At 42.8% G+C, this 22,945-nt stretch overlaps 1 protein-coding gene across 2 annotated transcripts in view; it reads right to left on the bottom strand.

Annotated features, from left to right (window-relative positions):
* LOC115140704 (succinyl-CoA:3-ketoacid coenzyme A transferase 1, mitochondrial-like) overlaps nt 1-22,945 on the bottom strand; it is a 178,364-nt gene that overhangs the window by 22,586 nt on the left and 132,833 nt on the right. The window contains exons 14-15 of one of the 2 annotated variants that reach the window (XM_065026802.1): nt 14,075-14,164; nt 2,023-2,103 (exon numbers count right to left, since the gene is read on the bottom strand). In XM_065026802.1, coding sequence (XP_064882874.1) covers nt 2,023-2,103; nt 14,075-14,164 — 171 coding nt within the window. The remainder of the gene's footprint in view (nt 1-2,022; nt 2,104-14,074; nt 14,165-22,945) is intronic. The other variant, XM_065026803.1, reaches the window with a different exon arrangement.

Below are 22,945 nucleotides of genomic sequence, written 5' to 3'. Positions count from 1 at the left end.
GCTAAAGTGTTTTTATCCACAATCGGCCCCAACCCCAATTAATACATTTGGGCACAGTCGATAGTGTGCTGGACTTCGGGCTAGAATGTTGCGGGTTCGAAACCTGCTCCCTGCTTGCTACAATGAATGAGTTTGATACACCTGATATTGCATATGGCTGAAAAAAATAACTTGCAAAATAGTGATTTTCGAAAAGAATATGCACAATCGTTACCCGTGACGCTGGGTTACCCGTGATGCTGGGTTACCCGTGACGCTGGGTTACCCGTGACGCTGGGTTACCCGTGACGCTGGGTAACTCTAAGTCCCGCGGTGTCAGCTCACAACTTTTAAAGGAGGAGCCACTGTACCTGCTAGCTAGATGATATTCAGACTGAAACAGGTACCAGCTCAGAGGATGCCTATGTGTGATCGGCATCCTCTGAGTCTGTCATTTAGAACAAAAATATTGGCTGCAGCAATCACGTTGCTAGAACATTTTACAATCCTACCATAAGAAATTACTGTGGTTTTTCAAACACGAAAACAACATAGTCTTTTATTGACTAATTTACAAAAAGTACAAATGATTACTGAAATGTTAGAAATCCTAATGCTTTTTTTATACTGTAATGGTAATTATTTCTGCAGCTTTGCAAACGTAAGAACGTTACAGCTCTTTAGGGATTTCCAGATGAAGCATTACTAGCGGTACGTTGGGCCATGTGGTGGAGCTGTTAACATCATAAAATTCGCCATCGTAGAAGACAGCCCTACATTCTGGGATGTCAAATCAAGATTGGGCATCCTAGCAGAAATCTGCTGATTGGATTATGGTTAACCAAATAAAAGTAATTTCCATCTCCCCACGTCTCTCTGTAGCATCAATACCATCTATCAGTCCCTGATGTGAGTGTGTTGTTTGATGTGGGTGTGTGTGTGTTTCCATCTCTCTTTCAGTGTGTGTCTTTGTCTATATAATACATTTACCAGATAAAAAGATTGGGTGTATTGTTTAGAATACTGAAACAAGCCCAGTGGCTTACAACCGCCAAGGCCAAGCGATTCTGTTTGTGCTCTTTCAACCTTTTCCAATGCTATAAACCCTCATGATTCTGTGAGCTGGAGAGGAGCGTGTCAGCTCTAGGACTACAATGAGTTGGAGAGGAGCGTGTCAGCTCTAGGTCTACAGTGAGCTGGAGAGGAGTGTGTCAGCTCTAGGTCTACAATGAGCTGGAGAGGAGCGTATCAGCTCTAGGTCTACAGTGAGCTGGAGAGGAGTGTGTCAGCTCTAGGTCTACAGTGAGCTAGAGAGGAGCGTGTCAGCTCTAGGTCTACAGTGAGCTAGAGAGGAGTGTGTCAGCTCTAGGTATACAGTGAGCTAGAGAGGAGCGTGTCAGCTCTAGGTCTACAGTGAGCTGGAGAGGAGCGTGTCAGCTCTAGGTCTACAGTGAGCTGGAGAGGAGCGTGTCAGCTCTAGGTCTACAGTGAGCTAGAGAGGAGCGTGTCAGCTCTAGGTCTACAGTGAGCTGGAGAGGAGCGTATCAGCTCTAGGACTACAATGAGCTGGAGAGGAGCGTGTCAGCTCTAGGTCTACAGTGAGCTGGAGAGGAGCGTGTCAGCTCTAGGTCTACAGTGAGCTAGAGAGGAGCGTGTCAGCTCTAGGTCTACAGTGAGCTGGAGAGGAGCGTATCAGCTCTAGGACTACAATGAGCTGGAGAGGAGCGTGTCAGTTCTAGGTCTACAGTGAGCTGGAGAGGAGCGTGTCAACTCTAGCTCTACAGTGAGCTGGAGAGGAGCGTGTCAGCTCTAGGTCACAGTGAGTCAGTAGTACTGTATAGTCACCAGAGCAAAGTGTTTCCCATAAAGCCTGACATTATGACTCATATTCAGTTTAGGTATAATATAACCCAGGCGTCTAAATAGCCCCAGTTGGACTCCAAAATATCTGGATTATACAGAGTTGTTTTGAAGAGTCATTTCAATCTTTCTGTGTGGAAGACATACACACACACACACACACACACACACACACACACACACCTTTTCAGTGATGATCCGATCCACACACTGTTTTCCTGTCAGTGGCAGGTTGCATGTGTCCAGAATCTTGAATTTTCCTCCCTGACAAAGAACAAAGGAAAAAGAGAGAGAGAGAGCAAACAGAATAAGGGGTTGTTAGAACGGTCATCTGTGCGTGTTCTGCTGAGGATGGGCCTCGAAGATTTATGATGTCTTTGGGTGATACTGCATTCCAGAGCATGAGTTAATGTTTATGTTCTATAAGGTACCTCTGTCCTAGGGGTGTGTGATCCCCCCCCCCCACACACAGCTTGCTCATGATGAGCAGTGTGAAGGGAGAGGAGAACTACTGAGGAGAACTAAGACTGGAGCAGCAGTCAACCGGTATCAATAAACATCCTCAATTACATCCACCCGCACCACCATCTGGACAGCCACACTACTCCCATTACAGGTCATAGGACTGGACAGCCACAATACTCCCATTACAGGTCATAGGACTGGACAACCACAATACTCCCATTACAGGTCATAGGACTGGACAACCACAATACTCCCATTACAGGTCATAGGACTGGACAACCACAATACTCCCATTAGAGGTCATAGGACTGGACAACCACAATACTCCCATTACAGGTCATAGGACTGGACAACCACAATACTCCCATTACAGGTCATAGGACTGGACAGCCACAATACTCCCATTACAGGTCATAGGACTGGACAACCACAATACTCCCATTACAGGTCATAGGACTGGACAACCACAATACTCCCATTACAGGTCATAGGACTGGACAGCCACAATACTCCCATTACAGGTCATAGGACTGGACAGCCACAAACACTCCCATTACAGGTCATAGGATTGGACAGCCACAATACTCCCATTACAGGTCATAGGACTGGACCGCCACAAATACTCCCATTACAGGTCATAGGACTGGACAGCCACAAACACTCCCATTACAGGTCATAGGACTGGACAGCCACAAATACTCCCATTACAGGTCATAGGACTGGACAACCACAGCCACAAATACTCCCATTACAGGTCATAGGACTGGACAACCACAGCCACAAATACTCCCATTACAGGTCATAGGACTGGACAGCCACAAATACTCCCATTACAGGTCATAGGACTGGACAACCACAGCCACAAATACTCCCATTACAGGACATAGGACTGGACAACCACAGCCACAAATACTCCCAACAGACGTGGTGGGCCCGGCACAGCTCCTGGTATATGTCTGTTACAGCTGGATGAGTCAACAGACGTGGAGGGCCTGGCACAGCTCCTGGTATATGTCTGTTACAGCTGGATGAGTCAACAGACGTGGTGGGCCTGGCACAGCTCCTGGTATATGTCCGTTACAGCTGGATGAGTCAACAGACGTGGTGGGCCTGGCACAGCTCCTGGTATATGTCTGTTACAGCTGGATGAGTCAACAGACGTGGTGGGCCTGGCACAGCTCCTGGTATATGTCCGTTACAGCTGGATGAGTCAACAGACGTGGAGGGCCTGGCACAGCTCCTGGTATATGTCTATTACAGCTGGATGAGTCAACAGACGTGGTGGGCCTGGCACAGCTCCTGGTATATGTGCGTTACATTTATGGGGGATCAATTAAGGAAAACATCCTCTTCTGGAAACCAGGAGAGGATGTTTTTTAAGTACTGGACAGCTTTGTGACATCAAATGGACTTTGCTGGTCAAGGTGTATATGTATCTGTACAGATGGTGCAAAAGCCATGACAGGGAGACAGGACAACACACAGGTCTTTCCATCATTGTAGGATTTTTTTTGAGTGCAAACGAACTCAAGCTTACAGACAATGTCAAACGTGATATACCGAAGCACCTGAGTGAGTTGGGTGCGCAATTATGCAGATATTTTCCCGAAACGGGTGGACACAAACAAATGGATTCGTTATCCCTTTCATGCCCTGCCTCCAGTCCACTTACCGATATCAGAACAAGAGAGCCTCATTGAAATTGTAACAAGCGGTTCTGTGAAAATTGAATTTAATCAGAAGCCACTGCCAGAGTATCCTGCCTTGGCAAATCGCACTGTTAAGACACTGATGCCCTTCGCAACCATGTAACTATGTGAGAGTGGATTCTCGGCCCTCACTAGCATGAAAACTAAATATAGGCACAGACTGTGTGTGGAGAATAATTTAAGACTGGGACTCTCTCCAATACAAACCCAACATCGCAGAGTTAAGAGCATCCTTTCAAGCACAAACTTCTCATTACCTGTGGCGAGTCATTTACAATTTTTGTTTAACAAATAAGATTATATATGTAAGATGGCGAAATAAAGAGCAAAAATATTGATTATTATTATATTATTATTTTGTGCTCTGGTCCTATAAGAACTCTTTGTCACTTCCCACGAGCCGGGTTGTGACATAAACTCATTCTTATGTTTAATAAATGTATCGTATAGTGTGTGTGGCAGGTTTACAATGAGGGCAAAAAACAACATTTGAGAGTGCTCTGACCCTGGTGCTAGAGGAGGTACGCAGCTGGAGGTTGAATGTTTGAAGGGGTATGGGGACTATAAAAGGTTTGGGAACCACTGATGCACAGTTGAAGTCGGAAGTTTACATACACCTTAGCCATTTCACGTAAATACATTCATGATTTCTTGCTCAAAGCGGGTGGTGGTTCGTGTGCAAAGTATGTGGTTATTGTAGGTGAGAGTAGTTTCTGAATGTGGCAATGCTAAGCGTCTCTGTCCCTCTCCATCTCATCATTAACAAGCATCCATGTTGTTGCCATTCCGCTAGGGACCTGTTTTCAGCGTATTACTTCTCCAGTCAATAACCAGTGTGTGTGTGTTTATCCTGTGTTCCCATTTAATTAGCTAGTAAATAAATAATTAAAACAGTTTGTGTCGTACTGAATCATTAGTAAGGCTAGTTTTTGCAGATGTTAGGAGGTTACGACTGTTCAGAATGATGATACGAGGTTATGATTAATAAAAAATATATATAAAAAATAAGTTGATAGGTTTAAACGTTTTAGAGTTTAAATCGGGACATGGTAACTCTTTAAAGACCCGCTCTCGCAGTACCCCAGATCCTAATGAGTTAACTGTTAAACAATTATGACCATAGCAGTGACCATAGCAGCATGGTTTGTGACGTTATGCAAATATTTGGGGAAAAGTGAGAGAAAACCCATCGGACTTGGTTTGAATGGTTTTGTGCATCAAGATAGGATTTGTATTATATTTTCTTAAAGGCAGAAAAGCCAAATGACAAGGGAAAGGTAGGCATATATCTTTATTTTGACTACGTTCATGTTGGGTCAATACGAACATGTGACAAATCCTCTCCAACCTGGCATTTCTTCATTTAAAAAAATCATATTTATAAGTAATAACTTAAATAATAATCAGTGGTGAAATAAAAATACTTTAAAGTACTACTTAAGTCATTTTTGGGGGGTATCTTTAGTTAATTATTTATTGAACTTTATTATTGAACTTTTACTTCACTACATTCATAAAGAAAATAATGTACATTTTACTCCATACATTTTCTCTGACACAAAGGTAGTCGTTACATTTTGAACGCTAATTAAGACAGGAAAATGGCCAAAATCACACACTCATCAAGAGAACAGCCAAGTTCTATTTTAGAAATGACATTTAATTAAATATATTTAAAACCAAATACTTTCTGACTTACTCAAGTAGTATTTTACTGGGTGATTTTACCTTGAAGGTATCTTTACTTTTACTCAAGAATGACAATTGGGTACTTTTCCCACCACTGAACATATGAATGAAATGCCATGATAACAACGAAGTGTAATGGCTTGTTTCAAATGGTTTTTATTAAAAAGCATATCCATGTAAACATATGTACAAACAGAATTGACATCCCCTTTTTGACCTCCGCCTGAACGGTTATGTCGGTGACATTTACATTGGCCTGGACAGCCATCAACTTCCACAAATAATTATATTACAGGCCATAGGCCTGGATAGCCATCAACTTCCACAAATACTTATATTACAGACCATAGGCCTGGACAGCGATCAACTTCCACAAATACTTATATTACAGGCCATAGGCCTGGACAGCCAGCAACTTCCACAAATACTTATATTACAGACCATAGGCCTGGACAGCCATCAACTTCCACAAATACTTATATTACAGGCCATAGGCCTGGACAGCCATCAACTTCCACAAATACTTATATTACAGGCCCTAGGCCTGGACAGCCATCAACTTCCACAAATACTTATATTACAGGCCATAGGCCTGGACAGCCATCAACTTCCACAAATACTTATATTACAGGCCCTAGGCCTGGACAGCCAGCAACTTCCACAAATACTTATATTACAGGCCATAGGCCTGGACAGCCATCAACTTCCACAAATACTTATATTACAGGCCCTAGGCCTGGACAGCCAGCAACTTCCACAAATACTTATATTACAGGCCATAGGCCTGGACAGCCAGCAACTTCCACAAATACTTATATTACAGGCCCTAGGCCTGGACAGCCATCAACTTCCACAAATAATTATATTACAGGCCATAGGCCTGGATAGCCAGCAACTTCCACAAATACTTATATTACAGGCCATAGGCCTGGACAGCCAGCAACTTCCACAAATACTTATATTACAGGCCATAGGCCTGGACAGCCAGCAACTTCCACAAATACTTATATTACAGGCCATAGGCCTGGACAGCCAGCAACTTCCACAAATAATTATATTACAGGCCATAGGCCTGGACAGCCAGCAACTTCCACAAATACTTATATTACAGGCCATAGGCCTGGACAGCCAGCAACTTCCACAAATACTTATATTACAGGCCATAGGCCTGGACAGCCAGCAACTTCCACAAATACGTATATTACAGGCCATAGGCCTGGACAGCCATCAACTTCCACAAATACTTATATTACAGGCCATAGGCCTGGACAGCCATCAACTTCCACAAATACTTATATTACAGGCCATAGGCCTGGACAGCCAGCAACTTCCACAAATACGTATATTACAGGCCATAGGCCTGGACAGCCATCAACTTCCACAAATACTTATATTACAGGCCATAGGCCTGGACAGCCATCAACTTCCACAAATACTTATATTACAGGCCATAGGCCTGGACAGCCATCAACTTCCACAAATACGTATATTACAGGCCATAGGCCTGGACAGCCATCAACTTCCACAAATACTTATATTACAGGCCATAGGCCTGGACAGCCATCAACTTCCACAAATACTTATATTACAGGCCATAGGCCTGGACAGCCAGCAACTTCCACAAATACTTATATTACAGGCCATAGGCCTGGGCAGCCAGCAACTTCCACAAATACTTGTATTACAGGCCATAGGCCTGGACAGCCAGCAACTTCCACAAATACTTACATTACAGGCCATAGGCCTGGACAGCCAGCAACTTCCACAAATACTTATATTACAGGCCATAGGCCTGGACAGCCAGCAACTTCCACAAATACTTATATTACAGGCCATAGGCCTGGGCAGCCAGCAACTTCCACAAATACGTATATTACAGGCCATAGGCCTGGACAGCCATCAACTTCCACAAATACTTATATTACAGGCCATAGGCCTGGCCACAGCCAGCAACTTCCACAAATACTTATATTACAGGCCATAGGCCTGGACAGCCATCAACTTCCACAAATATACGTTATTACAGGCCATAGGCCTGGACAGCCATCAACTTCCACAAATACTTATATTACAGGCCATAGGCCTGGACAGCCAGCAACTCCCACAAATACTTATATTACAGGCCATAGGCCTGGACAGCCAGCAACTTCCACAAATACTTATATTACAGGCCATAGGCATGGACAGCCAGCAACTCCCACAAATACTTGTATTACAGGCCATAGGCCTGGACAGCCAGCAACTTCCACAAATACTTATATTACAGGCCATAGGCCTGGGCAGCCAGCAACTTCCACAAATACTTATATTACAGGCCATAGGCCTGGACAGCCAGCAACTTCCACAAATACTTATATTACAGGCCATATGCCTGGGCAGCCAGCAACTTCCACAAATACTTATATTACAGGCCATAGGCCTGGACAGCCAGCAACTTCCACAAATACTTATATTACAGGCCATAGGCCTGGGCAGCCAGCAACTTCCACAAATACTTATATTACAGGCCATAGGCCTGGACAGCCAGCAACTTCCACAAATACTTATATTACAGGCCATAGGCCTGAGCAGCCAGCAACTTCCACAAGGCCATACTTGTATTACAGGCCATAGGCCTGGACAGCCAACAACTTCCACAAATACTTATATTACAGGCCATAGGCCTGGACAGCCAGCAACTTCCACAAATACTTATATTACAGGCCATAGGCCTGGACAGCCAGCAACTTCCACAAATACTTATATTACAGGCCATAGGCCTGGGCAGCCAGCAACTTCCACAAATACGTATATTACAGGCCATAGGCCTGGACAGCCATCAACTTCCACAAATACTTATATTACAGGCCATAGGCCTGGACAGCCATCAACTTCCACAAATACTTGTATTACAGGCCATAGGCCTGGGCAGCCAGCAACTTCCACAAATACTTATATTACAGGCCATAGGCCTGGACAGCCAGCAACTTCCACAAATACTTATATTACAGGCCATAGGCCTGGACAGCCAGCAACTTCCACAAATACTTGTATTACAGGCCATAGGCCTGGGCAGCCAGCAACTTCCACAAATACTTATATTACAGGCCATAGGCCTGGACAGCCAGCAACTTCCACAAATACTTATATTACAGGCCATAGGCCTGGACAGCCAGCAACTTCCACAAATACTTATATTACAGACCATAGGCCTGGACAGCCATCAACTTCCACAAATACTTATATTACAGGCCATAGGCCTGGACAGCCAGCAACTTCCACAAATACTTATATTACAGACCATAGGCCTGGACAGCCATCAACTTCCACAAATACTTATATTACAGACCATAGGCCTGGACAGCCATCAACTTCCACAAATACTTATATTACAGACCATAGGCCTGGGTAGCCAGCAACTTCCACAAATACTTATATTACAGGCCCTAGGCCTGGGCAGCCAGCAACTTCCACAAATACTTATATTACAGGCCATAGGCCTGGACAGCCAGCAACTTCCACAAATACTTATATTACAGGCCATAGGCCTGGACAGCCAGCAACTTCCACAAATACTTATATTACAGGCCATAGGCCTGGGCAGCCAGCAACTTCCACAAATACTTATATTACAGGCCATAGGCCTGGACAGCCAGCAACTTCCACAATTACTTGTATTACAGGCCATAGGCCTGGGCAGCCAGCAACTTCCACAAATACTTATATTACAGGCCATAGGGGGCAGCCAGCAACTTCCACAAATACTTATATTACAGGCCATAGGCCTGGACAGCCATCAACTTCCACAAATACTTATATTACAGGCCATAGGCCTGGACAGCCATCAACTTCCACAAATACTTATATTACAGGCCATAGGCCTGGGCAGCCAGCAACTTCCACAAATACTTGTATTACAGGCCATAGGCCTGGGCAGCCAGCAACTTCCACAAATACTTATATTACAGGCCATAGGCCTGGACAGCCAGCAACTTCCACAAATACTTATATTACAGGCCATAGGCCTGGACAGCCAGCAACTTCCACAAATACTTATATTACAGGCCATAGGCCTGGACAGCCAGCAACTTCCACAAATACTTATATTACAGGCCATAGGCCTGGACAGCCAGCAACTCCCACAAATACTTGTATTACAGGCCATAGGCCTGGGCAGCCAGCAACTTCCACAAATACTTACATTACAGGCCATAGGCCTGGACAGCCAGCAACTTCCACAAATACTTATATTACAGGCCATAGGCCTGGACAGCCAGCAACTTCCACAAATACTTATATTACAGGCCATAGGCCTGGGCAGCCAGCAACTTCCACAAATACGTATATTACAGGCCATAGGCCTGGACAGCCATCAACTTCCACAAATACTTATATTACAGGCCATAGGCCTGGACAGCCATCAACTTCCACAAATACTTATATTACAGGCCATAGGCCTGGACAGCCATCAACTTCCACAAATACGTATATTACAGGCCATAGGCCTGGACAGCCATCAACTTCCACAAATACTTATATTACAGGCCATAGGCCTGGACAGCCAGCAACTCCCACAAATACTTATATTACAGGCCATAGGCCTGGACAGCCAGCAACTTCCACAAATACTTATATTACAGGCCATAGGCATGGACAGCCAGCAACTCCCACAAATACTTGTATTACAGGCCATAGGCCTGGACAGCCAGCAACTTCCACAAATACTTATATTACAGGCCATAGGCCTGGGCAGCCAGCAACTTCCACAAATACTTATATTACAGGCCATAGGCCTGGACAGCCAGCAACTTCCACAAATACTTATATTACAGGCCATATGCCTGGGCAGCCAGCAACTTCCACAAATACTTATATTACAGGCCATAGGCCTGGACAGGCAGCAACTTCCACAAATACTTGTATTACAGGCCATAGGCCTGGGCAGCCAGCAACTTCCACAAATACTTATATTACAGGCCATAGGCCTGGACAGCCAGCAACTTCCACAAATACTTATATTACAGGCCATAGGCCTGAGCAGCCAGCAACTTCCACAAGTACTTGTATTACAGGCCATAGGCCTGGACAGCCAGCAACTTCCACAAATACTTATATTACAGGCCATAGGCCTGGACAGCCAGCAACTTCCACAAATACTTATATTACAGGCCATAGGCCTGGACAGCCAGCAACTTCCACAAATACTTATATTACAGGCCATAGGCCTGGGCAGCCAGCAACTTCCACAAATACTTATATTACAGGCCATAGGCCTGGACAGCCATCAACTTCCACAAATACTTATATTACAGGCCATAGGCCTGGACAGCCATCAACTTCCACAAATACTTGTATTACAGGCCATAGGCCTGGGCAGCCAGCAACTTCCACAAATACTTATATTACAGGCCATAGGCCTGGACAGCCAGCAACTTCCACAAATACTTATATTACAGGCCATAGGCCTGGACAGCCAGCAACTTCCACAAATACTTGTATTACAGGCCATAGGCCTGGGCAGCCAGCAACTTCCACAAATACTTATATTACAGGCCATAGGCCTGGACAGCCAGCAACTTCCACAAATACTTATATTACAGGCCATAGGCCTGGACAGCCAGCAACTTCCACAAATACTTATATTACAGGCCATAGGCCTGGGCAGCCAGCAACTTCCACAAATACGTATATTACAGGCCATAGGCCTGGACAGCCATCAACTTCAACAAATACTTATATTACAGGCCATAGGCCTGGACAGCCAGCAACTTCCACAAATACTTATATTACAGGCCATAGGCCTGGACAGCCAGCAACTTCCACAAATACTTATATTACAGGCCATAGGCCTGGACAGCCAGCAACTTCCACAAATACTTATATTACAGACCATAGGCCTGGGTAGCCAGCAACTTCCACAAATACTTATATTACAGGCCCTAGGCCTGGGCAGCCAGCAACTTCCACAAATACTTATATTACAGGCCATAGGCCTGGACAGCCAGCAACTTCCACAAATACTTATATTACAGGCCATAGGCCTGGACAGCCAGCAACTTCCACAAATACTTATATTACAGGCCATATGCCTGGGCAGCCAGCAACTTCCACAAATACTTATATTACAGGCCATAGGCCTGGACAGCCAGCAACTTCCACAATTACTTGTATTACAGGCCATAGGCCTGGGCAGCCAGCAACTTCCACAAATACTTATATTACAGGCCATAGGCCTGGGCAGCCAGCAACTTCCACAAATACTTATATTACAGGCCATAGGCCTGGACAGCCATCAACTTCCACAAATACTTATATTACAGGCCATAGGCCTGGACAGCCATCAACTTCCACAAATACTTATATTACAGGCCATAGGCCTGGGCAGCCAGCAACTTCCACAAATACTTGTATTACAGGCCATAGGCCTGGGCAGCCAGCAACTTCCACAAATACTTATATTACAGGCCATAGGCCTGGACAGCCAGCAACTTCCACAAATACTTATATTACAGGCCATAGGCCTGGACAGCCAGCAACTTCCACAAATACTTATATTACAGGCCATAGGCCTGGACAGCCAGCAACTTCCACAAATACTTATATTACAGGCCATAGGCATGGACAGCCAGCAACTCCCACAAATACTTGTATTACAGGCCATAGGCCTGGGCAGCCAGCAACTTCCACAAATACTTATATTACAGGCCATAGGCATGGACAGCCAGCAACTCCCACAAATACTTGTATTACAGGCCATAGGCCTGGACAGCCAGCAACTTCCACAAATACTTATATTACAGGCCCTAGGCCTGGACAGCCAGCAACTTCCACAAATACTTATATTACAGGCCCTAGGCCTGGACAGCCATCAACTTCCACAAATACTTATATTACAGGCCATAGGCCTGGACAGCCAGCAACTTCCACAAATACGTATATTACAGGCCATAGGCCTGGACAGCCATCAACTTCCACAAATACTTATATTACAGGCCATAGGCCTGGACAGCCAGCAACTTCCACAAATACTTATATTACAGGCCATAGGCCTGGACAGCCAGCAACTTCCATAAATACTTATATTACAGACCATAGGCCTGGACAGCCAGCAACTTCCACAAATACTTATATTACAGACCATAGGCCTGGGCAGCCATGGCAACAAACACTTCAATTACAGAGGCTTTTTCAGGGAATTGCATTTTACTTCCATAATCAGGTTGGTGTACTGCTCCAGTACGTGTTGGAGTGGATGAGAGCATTAGTCCATCTGAGCACCAAGGCGCCTATAGGGAGCTCTGGGACTGTCAAAGGCATCATTTAAAATCATGACTTCATCCATTACTGGGATCAAAAGCTCATTAGAGGAACTGACTCTTCACAATCAGAGAGGTTACAATATAACACTAAATATATTTCTTAAAAATGGAGCATATATATATATACATATACATATATATATACACACATACATACACACACACACAAAGGACATACAGTTGAAGTTGGAAGTTTACATCCACTTAGGTTGGAGTCATTAAAACTCGTTTTTCAACCACTCCACAAATATCTTGTTAACAAGTTTTGGCAAGTCGGTTAGGACGTCTACTTTGTGCATGACAAGTCATTTTTTGAAAAATTGTTCACAGACAGATTATTTCACTTATAATTCACTGTTTCACAATTCAAGTGGGTCAGAAGTTTACATACACTGAGTTGACTGTGCCTTTAAACAGCTTGGACAATTCCAGAAAATGTCATGGCTTTAGAAGCCTCTGATAGGCAATTTGACATCATTTGAGTCAATTGGAGGTGTACCTGTGGATGTATTTCAAGGCCTACCTTCAAACTCAGTACCTCTTTGCTTGACACCATGGGAAAATAAAAATAAACCAGCTAAGACCTCAGAAAAAAATTGTAGACCTCCACAAGTCTGGTTCATCCTTGGGAGCAATTACCAAACGCCTGAAGGTACCACGCTCATCTGTGCAAACAATAGTGCGCAAGTATAGACACCATGGGACCATGCAGCCGTCATACCGCTCAGGAAGGAGACGCATTCTGTCTCCTAGAGATGAACATACTATGGTGCGAAAAGTGCAAATCAATCCCAGAACAACAGCAAAGGACCTTGTAAAGATGCTGGAGGAAACCGGTACAAAAGTAAAGTGGTGATCCTAACTGACATAAAATGGGGAATTTTTACGAGGATTAAATGTCAGGAATTGTGAAATTGAATTTAAATGTATTTGGCAAAGGTGTATGTAAACTTTCAATATGTATGATGTCCTAAATATAGCTGATCTGGAAACACTCCTATAGACAACACTGGAAAAGGATGGCCTTGGGAATGCTTTGGATGCACGCACGTGCACACAGACACATACTCTTACCTTAGCGGAGTGCTCCATGGTGACGACCACCTTGGTTCCAGCGCTGGCCACCAGATCCATGGCTCCACCCATCCCCTTCACCATCTTACCCTGAAGGAGAAACAAAGCAATACAGTAAACAATAGAGCCCAGGGGTACTCAAAGTAACACATCTTCCACACACAAACAGCAACAGCCAAAAGAGTAAGCAAAGTTACGTATTTTCTACACATGCCTCCAGTAACAATCGATACAGTATGTAAAGTAACACATCTTCCACACATGCCACCAGTAAAAATCGATACAGAACGTAAAGTAACGTATCTTCCACACATGCCACCAGTAACAATCGATACAGTATGTAAAGTAACACATCTTCCACACATGCCTCCAGTAACAATCGATACAGTATGTAAAGTAACACATCTTCCACACATGCCACAAGTAACAATCGATACAGTATGTAAAGTAATGTATCTTCCACACATGCCACCAGTAACAATCGATACAGTATGTAAAGTAACACATCTTCCACACATGCCACCAGTAACAACCGATACTGAATGTAAAGTAACACATCTTCCACACATGCCACCAGTAACAATCGATACAGTATGTAAAGTAACGTATCTTCCACACATGCCACAAGTAACAATCAATACTGAATGTAAAGTAACACATCTTCCACACATGCCACCAGTAACAATCGATACAGTACGTAAAGTAACACATCTTCCACACATGCCACCAGTAACAATCGATACAGTATGTAAAGTAACACATCTTCCACAAATACCTCCAGTAACAATTGATACAGTATGTAAAGTAACGTATCTTCCACACATGCCACCAGTAACAATCGATACAGTACGTAAAGTAACACATCTTCCACACATGCCACCAGTAACAATCGATACAGTATGTAAAGTAACGTATCTTCCACACATACCTCCAGTAACAATTGATACAGTATGTAAAGTAATGTATCTTCCACACATGCCACCAGTAACAATCGATACAGTATGTAAAGTAACACATCTTCTACACATGCCACCAGTAACAACCGATACAGAACGTAGGGTAACGTATCTTCCACACATGCCACCAGTAACAACCGATACAGAACGTAAAGTAACGTATCTTCCACACATGCCACCAGTAACAGCTGATACAGAACGTAAAGTAACACATTTTCCACACATGTCCCCAGTAACAACCGATACAGTATGTAAAGTAACGTATCTTCCACACATGCCACCAGTAAAAATCGATACAGAACGTAAAGTAACGTATCTTCCACACATGCCACCAGTAACAATCAATACAGTATGTAAAGTAACACATCTTCCACACATGCCTCCAGTAACAATCGATACAGTATGTAAAGTAAAACATCTTCCACACATGCCACCAGTAACAATCGATACAGTATGTAAAGTAACACAGCTTCCACACATGCCACCAGTAACAATCGATACAGTATGTAAAGTAACGTATCTTCCACACATACCTCCAGTAACAATCGATACAGTATGTAAAGTAACGTATCTTCCACACATGCCACCAGTAACAATCGATACAGTATGTAAAGTAACACATCTTCCACACATGCCACCAGTAACAACCGATACAGTATGTAAAGTAACGTATCTTCCACACATGCCACCAGTAACAATCGATACAGTATGTAAAGTAACACATCTTCCACACATGCCACCAGTAACAATCGATACAGTATGTAAAGTAACGTATCTTCCACACATACCTCCAGTAACAATCAATACAGTATGTAAAGTAACGTATCTTCCACACATGCCACCAGTAACAATCGATACAGTATGTAAAGTAACACAACTTCCACACATGCCACCAGTAACAACCGATACAGTATGTAAAGTAACGTATCTTCCACACATGCCACCAGTAACAATCGATACAGAACATAAAGTAACACATCTTTCACACATGCCACCAGTAACAACCGATACAGTATGTAAAGTAACGTATCTTACATTTACATTTAAGTCATTTAGCAGACGCTCTTATCCAGAGCGACTTACAAATTGGTGCATTCACCTTAACAATCGATACAGTATGTAAAGTAACGTATCTTCCACACATACCTCCAGTAACAATCGATACAGTATGTAAAGTAACGTATCTTCCACACATGCCACCAGTAACAATCGATACAGTATGTAAAGTAACACATCTTCCACACATGCCACCAGTAACAACCGATACAGTATGTAAAGTAACACATCTTCCACACATGCCTCCAGTAACAATCGATACAGTATGTAAAGTAACACATCTTCCACACATGCCACCAGTAACAACCGAAAGTAACACAGTAACAATCAATACAGTATGTAACGTATCTTCCACACATGCCACCAGTAACAATCGATACAGTATGTAAAGTAACGTATCTTCCACACATGCCACCAGTAACAATCGATACAGAACATAAAGTAACACATCTTCCACACATGCCACCAGTAACAACCGATACAGAACGTAAAGTAACACATCTTCCATACATGCCACCAGTAACAACCGAAACAGAACATAAAGTAATGCATCTTCCACACATAACAACCCGAAACAAAGTATTTTGCCAGTTGTTTGCTTTTCTCTTACGTAGGCCTGAGCATAGCTCTCTTTCCAATCCAGAGGCTAAACCAAACTGGCACTGTATACAGTAATGCACTGTAGAGAGAGGCATATTAACAGTCTGCCCAGTGGGGAATACAACTGAATAAACACTGTATTACTTCAGAGTCCAGCCCCAGCCAGCTTATTTCTTGTTAATGGACACAGTGAAAACACGAAAACACACACACACACACACACACACACACACACTATTGCACTATTGAGGTCTGCATTCAATACAGACTAGAGAAAAAATTTGTTTCCAAAACCAGTGAAGAAAAATCTAATTAGAACATCAAAATTGGATTGCCAAGTGGGAGAAAAATTATACGCAGGTCTCTCATTTCTCTGTGTCCAATGAGCTTTCCTGGCATGCACATGCCCAGGGGTGAGATGACTGAAAAACCCATTTAAAAGCTGCTTCGCTCATCAATCACAACTGCCTGCACAGCACTCTGTTGAATATCCAGGGGATATATGGTTGGTATGTGTGTATACAGTCTGTCAGTATTCCTTACAGTATACGAATACAGTATGCATTAGAGTTTGGGTGAGGTAGAGAGTGAGAGAGGATGGGAGGGAGGGAATGAATTTCACCCAATAAAGTTGTTCCCGCTCCAGATCTCTTCTTCATTCCTTGTCACACTGAATACTGAATAAATGAAAGCAACACAGGAAAATACATTATGTTGAGCAAACCTTCTGAAGCAGGTGTGTTGTACTCAGTTTTTCACAATTCCTGACATTTAACCCTAGTAGAAATTCCCTGTCTTAGGTCAATTAGGATCAGCACTTTATTTTAAGAATGTGAAATGTCACAATAATAGCAGAGGAAATTATATATTTCAGCTTATATTTCTTTCATCTCATTCCCAGTGGATCAGAAGTTTACATACACTCAATTAGTATTTGGTAGCATTGCCTACAAATTATTTAACTTGGGTTAAATGTTCCGGGTAGCCTTCCACAAGCTTCCAACAATAAGTTGGGTGAATTTTGACCCATTCCTCCTGACAGAGCTAGTGTAACTGAGTCAGGTTTGTAGGCCTCCTTGCTTGCACACGGTTTTTCAGTTCTCCCCACAAATTTTCTATAGGATTGAGGTCAGGGCTTTGTGATGGCCACTCCAATACCTTGACTTTGTTTTCCTTAAGCCATTTTGCCACAACTTTGGAAATATGCTTGGAGTCATTGTCCATTTGTAAGACCCATTCGCAAGCAAGCTTTAACTTCCTGACTGATGTCTTGTGATGTTGCTTCAATATAACCACATAATTTTCCCACCCCATGATGCCATCTATTTTGTGAAATGCACCAGTCCCTCCTGCAGCAAAGCACCCCCACAACATGATGCTTCCACCCCGGTGCTTCACGGTTAGGATGGTGTTCTTCGGCTTGCAAGCCTCCCCCTTTTTCGTCCAAACATAACGATGGTCATTATGACCAAACAGTTCTATTTTCGTTTCATCAGACCATAGGACATTTCTCCAAAAAGTACAATCTTCGTCCCCATGTGCAGTTGCAAACCGTAGTCTGGCTTTTTTATGGAGGTTTTGGAGCAGTGGCTTCTTCCTTGCTGAGCGGCCAGGTTATGTCAATATAGGACTCGTTGTACTGTTAATATAGATACTTTTGAATCTGTTTCCTCCAGCATCATCACAAGATCCTTTGCTGTTGTTCTGGGATTGATTTGCACTTTTCGCAACAAATACGTTCATCTCTAGGAGACAGAACGCGTCTCCTTCCTGAGCGGTATGATGGCTGAGTGGTCCATTGGTGTTTATACTTACATACAATTGTTTGTACAGATGAACGTGGTACCTTCAGGCGTTTGGAAATTGTTCCCAAGGAGGAACCAGACTTGTGGAGGTCGACAAATGTTTTTCTGAGGTCTTGGCTGATTTCTTTTGATTTTCCCAGAGGCACTGAGTTTGAAGGAAGGCCTTGAAATACATCCACAGGTTCACCTCCAATTGACTCAAATGATGTCAATTAGCCAATCAGAAGCTTCTAAAGCCATGACATAATTTTCTGGAATTTTCCAAGCTGTTTAAAGGCACAGTCAACTCAGTGTATGTAAACTTCTGACCCACTGGAGTTGTGATACAGTGAATTATAAGTGAAATAATCTGTCTGTAAACAATTGTTGAAAAAATTACTTGTATCATGCACAAAGTAGATGTCCTAACTGACTTTCCAAAACTATAGTTTGTTAACAAGAAATTTGTAGAGTGGTTGAAAAATGAGTTTTAATGACTCCAACCTAAGTGTATGTAAACTTGCGACTTCAACTGTAAATGGACACTAAATCTCAGGAGTCCAAAAGGAAAAAAGTAATCACACACAAAAAATGAAATTGTCAGTCGTGTGAGTTTGACACTAGGTAGTCACTCTGTGAAAGGACTCTGTGCCCTTTTTCCTATCGTCAACAATGATTAACTCTTGCCCTAAACGAGCCTAGATCGTGCATGTGTGTGTGAGTGTGCGCGTGCAGCGAACCCCATTTATTACTTTTTTTTAATAATTAGGAACTCAGTCATGGCCTCAACCAAAGTCTTAGCTTCCAGCGGGCGTTTACTGTGAACACTGAGTCTATATCTGCTTTAAGTTACAGTTTTAACAGTGGCCAAGAAGGCTACTGTGGCTATTTGATCCTAATGTAGGCCTACTAGTGGTCTACCATCAAAAACAATGGAGAAAAGGCATCCTATAACATTAATATGGAAATAGCTGTTCTATCATTCAGCCTACAGTAGCAGCCAATGTGTGTTGTTCAATGTAGACCTACATTCCATGAGTCTTTTGAAAGAAAAAAACACACAGGGCTTGACATTAACATGTTAATCCACTTGTCGTTTCATGCAAGAGACCACTTTACAAAATAAAATGCATTATTATTCCCATACCATTATTACAGAGAATCAGACACATTATGCTACCCTCTGCCTATTGGCTACTTAGCTTATTCAAGACCGTCTCAAAATACAACACTGCCCCTTTACCTAACTGGTTTTTCAAAGATGTTTAGAAATGTACATGTTTTGTGCTCTTGTAGTAAGCAATCACTCCCCTATTGCTGACTACAAATGATCTATAACTGGGTGAATAACTCACTAACTAGCAAAGGATATGAACAAAATGTGCACGTGACTACATGCAGCTCTCGCTTTGATCTCAAAACAAGCGCATCTCCTCACGACCGCTCATGCTGTAAACACAGTTCAAAGTAAATGGCACAGATCCATATATGGCAATGAGCAGTGCGTGTCAATGCAATAGAATCCTACTCCTTTGCGTTCTGCCTACAACATCATCTCTTGCATAGCTTGTTTTCTTTCGGTATGTTTCAATAAAAAGTGGCTAATTTTGCGTTGATTCGAGCACAATTGCCACAGTAAAGGGAAACGTTGATATGTTAACAGGGAAAACTCTAGAACAGTGGTCACCAACCTTTACTGAGTCAAGATCACTGAGACAAAATTCGAGCTGATAGACATTTTTTAACATAACTTAAAAAACGTAAGTCTATGCAACATTAACCAATTAAAAACAGTTCTGTAGTAATGAGGTTTGCGCAGTAAACTATAGGCCCAATACATTTTCACTGCATATTGGCTTTGCTTGAATTTCCTTTCCAATGAATGCATTGTTGTTCAGGCCATTTAAAAAAATATAGATTTAAATATCACACTGGTAATAGATCCGTTGTTGTATTACTTGTGAAGCACAGCTGAGTGAGCATACATTTAAATCATTTTACTTTAGTAGGCTGATGAAGCCTGCATCTGATGGTCAGTTTCAGTGGAAGGAGAGAGCAGCAGACTGAGGGTCCATCTCTCAACATCCCTCCGCTCTCCCTTTCCTCCACTGACACTGACCAAAAAGGGACACAGTCTTCCAGCTGATGGTGAAACTCGAGCCGCACCGCATTATTTCTGCCTCCTGCACAAATTCATGTTTTTATTCTTATGAACAGAGAATATTAAATATTGTTCAATATAAAAAAAACAAGCCACTAATAATAACAATGCCAGCCTATAGGTACACTTTCCTACTCATTCATTACTGCTGCAGTGCTTGTTGTAGCGCTGAGTGGAAGTAGGAAGAACATGTATTTTATGGCTTATAAAAGTGTTGAATACAAAGTGTTGACAGTGCTGAGTAAGAACGTACACATATACTCACTCATAAAAACAGCATCTCTTTGCTGTATTCGTTGACCTCTCTAGTTATTTTTTAAAATAACCTTTAACCTTTACCTTTATTTTACTAGGCAAGTCAGTTAAGAACAAATTCTTATTTTCAATGACGGCCTAGGAACAGTGGGTTAACTGCCTGTTCAGGGGTAGAACGACAGATTTGTACCGTGTCAGCTCGGGGATTCGAAATTGCAACCTTTCGGTTACTAGTCCAACGCTCTAACCACTAGGCTACCCTGCCGCCCCATGGTTATGGTTATAAACGTTTTGAAATCTCACAGGAAGGCAGGAAGGCAGTGTTTGCATCTTCAGAGACATAAAATGGTTCGAAATGGCAACAGTTCGCCTACCCAGCATGCAGGGCAGCTGAATTTATTGTTGGGTTTTTACAGAAATGTTTGGCGATCGACTAGGAATGCCGGTTGGATCTTGATCGACCGGTTGGAGACCGCTGCTCTAGAAAGTTGAGTGATGTTCAATCTCGTGCTTCTCTCTGTGGGCTGATATTTCTGCACGGCAGTCCCATTAAATAAACCCATAAAACACCTTCTCAACGTCAACAGTGAAGAGACTCCGGGATGCTGGCCTTCTAGGCAGAGTTGCAAAGAAAAAGCCATATCTCAGACTGGCCAATAAAAAAAAAAGATTAAGATTGTGTTCTTTTGCCAGAAACTGGACAGAGGAACTCTGCCTAGAAGGCCAGAATCCCGGAGTCGCCTCTTCACTGTTGACGTTGAGACTGGTGTTTTGCGGGAACTATTTAATAAAGCTGCCAGTTGAGGACCTGAGGCGTCTTTTCTCAAACTAGACACACTAATGTCCTCTTGCTCAGTTGTGCACCAGGGCCTCCCACTCTTTCTATTCTGGTTAGAGCCCGTTTGCACTGTTCTGTGAAGGGAGTAGTACACAGCGTTGTACGAGATCTTCAGTTTCTTGGCAATTTCTCAGAACAAGAATAGACTGACGAGTTTCAGAAGAAAGTTGTTTGTTTCTGGCCATTTTGAGCCTGTAATCAAACCCAAATGCTGATGCTCCAGATACTCAACTAGTGTAAAGAAGGCCAGTTGTATTGCTTCTTTAATAAGCACAACAGTTTTCAGCCATGCTAACAAAATTGCAAAAGGGTTTTCTAATTATTTCTGTTCAATTTGTTCAATTTGATGTTATTTTAAATATTTTCAAAAACAAGGACATTTCTAAGTGACCCCAAAATTTTGAACGGTAGTGTGTATATATATAGTTTACCTTTATTTAACTAGGCAAGTCATTTAAAAACAAATTCTTATTTACAATGATAGCCTACCGGGGAACAGCGGGTTAACTGCCTTTTTAAGGGGAAGAATTACCGATTTTTACCTTGTCAGCTCTGGGATACGGTTACTGGCCCAACGCTCTAACCACTAGGCTACCTGCATTTAGATTTAAACATTGGGAGACAACAGCACCGTAACAACATAAGAACGGTTGATTGAGGAGAGTAGGCTGATTTGCCCTGTGTCTACACCAGGGTTAGACTGCATTTGCTCTCCGTCAGATCTATAAGCTTTCAATGTGATTATCTGAAAACACTTTGATCCCAATGCAGCTCGATCCGGAGGGAAAAACAGAGCCTTATCTAGTGTGTGTGTGTGTGAGAGAGGGTGCGTGCGTTTCCTTGGTTTAAATAGATAAAGAGAGAGAGAGAGAGAGAGAGAGAGAGAGAGAGAGAGAGAGAGAGAGAGAGAGAGAGAGAGAGAGAGCTTTCATCCTTAATTCTAATGTAATCTCACATATTTCATCAAAATTTGGACAGTCACCAATCAGGTAGATATTTTGTCCGATGGAGCTTCATTTGCTTGGCAACAGTAAATCTGACCACTGAGGGAACTATAGTCCAGTCCTCTCACATCAATCACTCCATTGTTGTTCTATTGATATTTATTCAACAGCCATTGGACCCCCCCCCTTTCCACTAGAGTTATTTCAAACAAACAGCAGCTGCATACAACAATACGGCTTCCTGCAGATTTTTAGAGGTAGGAGGGTTAAATGAAAC

Source organism: Oncorhynchus nerka, linkage group LG13 (assembly GCF_034236695.1).
Source record: "Oncorhynchus nerka isolate Pitt River linkage group LG13, Oner_Uvic_2.0, whole genome shotgun sequence".
In the NCBI taxonomy this organism is placed as follows: domain Eukaryota; kingdom Metazoa; phylum Chordata; class Actinopteri; order Salmoniformes; family Salmonidae; genus Oncorhynchus; species Oncorhynchus nerka.
Note: the sequence above shows the minus strand (reverse complement) of the source record. Positions and strands in the feature narration are given on the sequence as shown.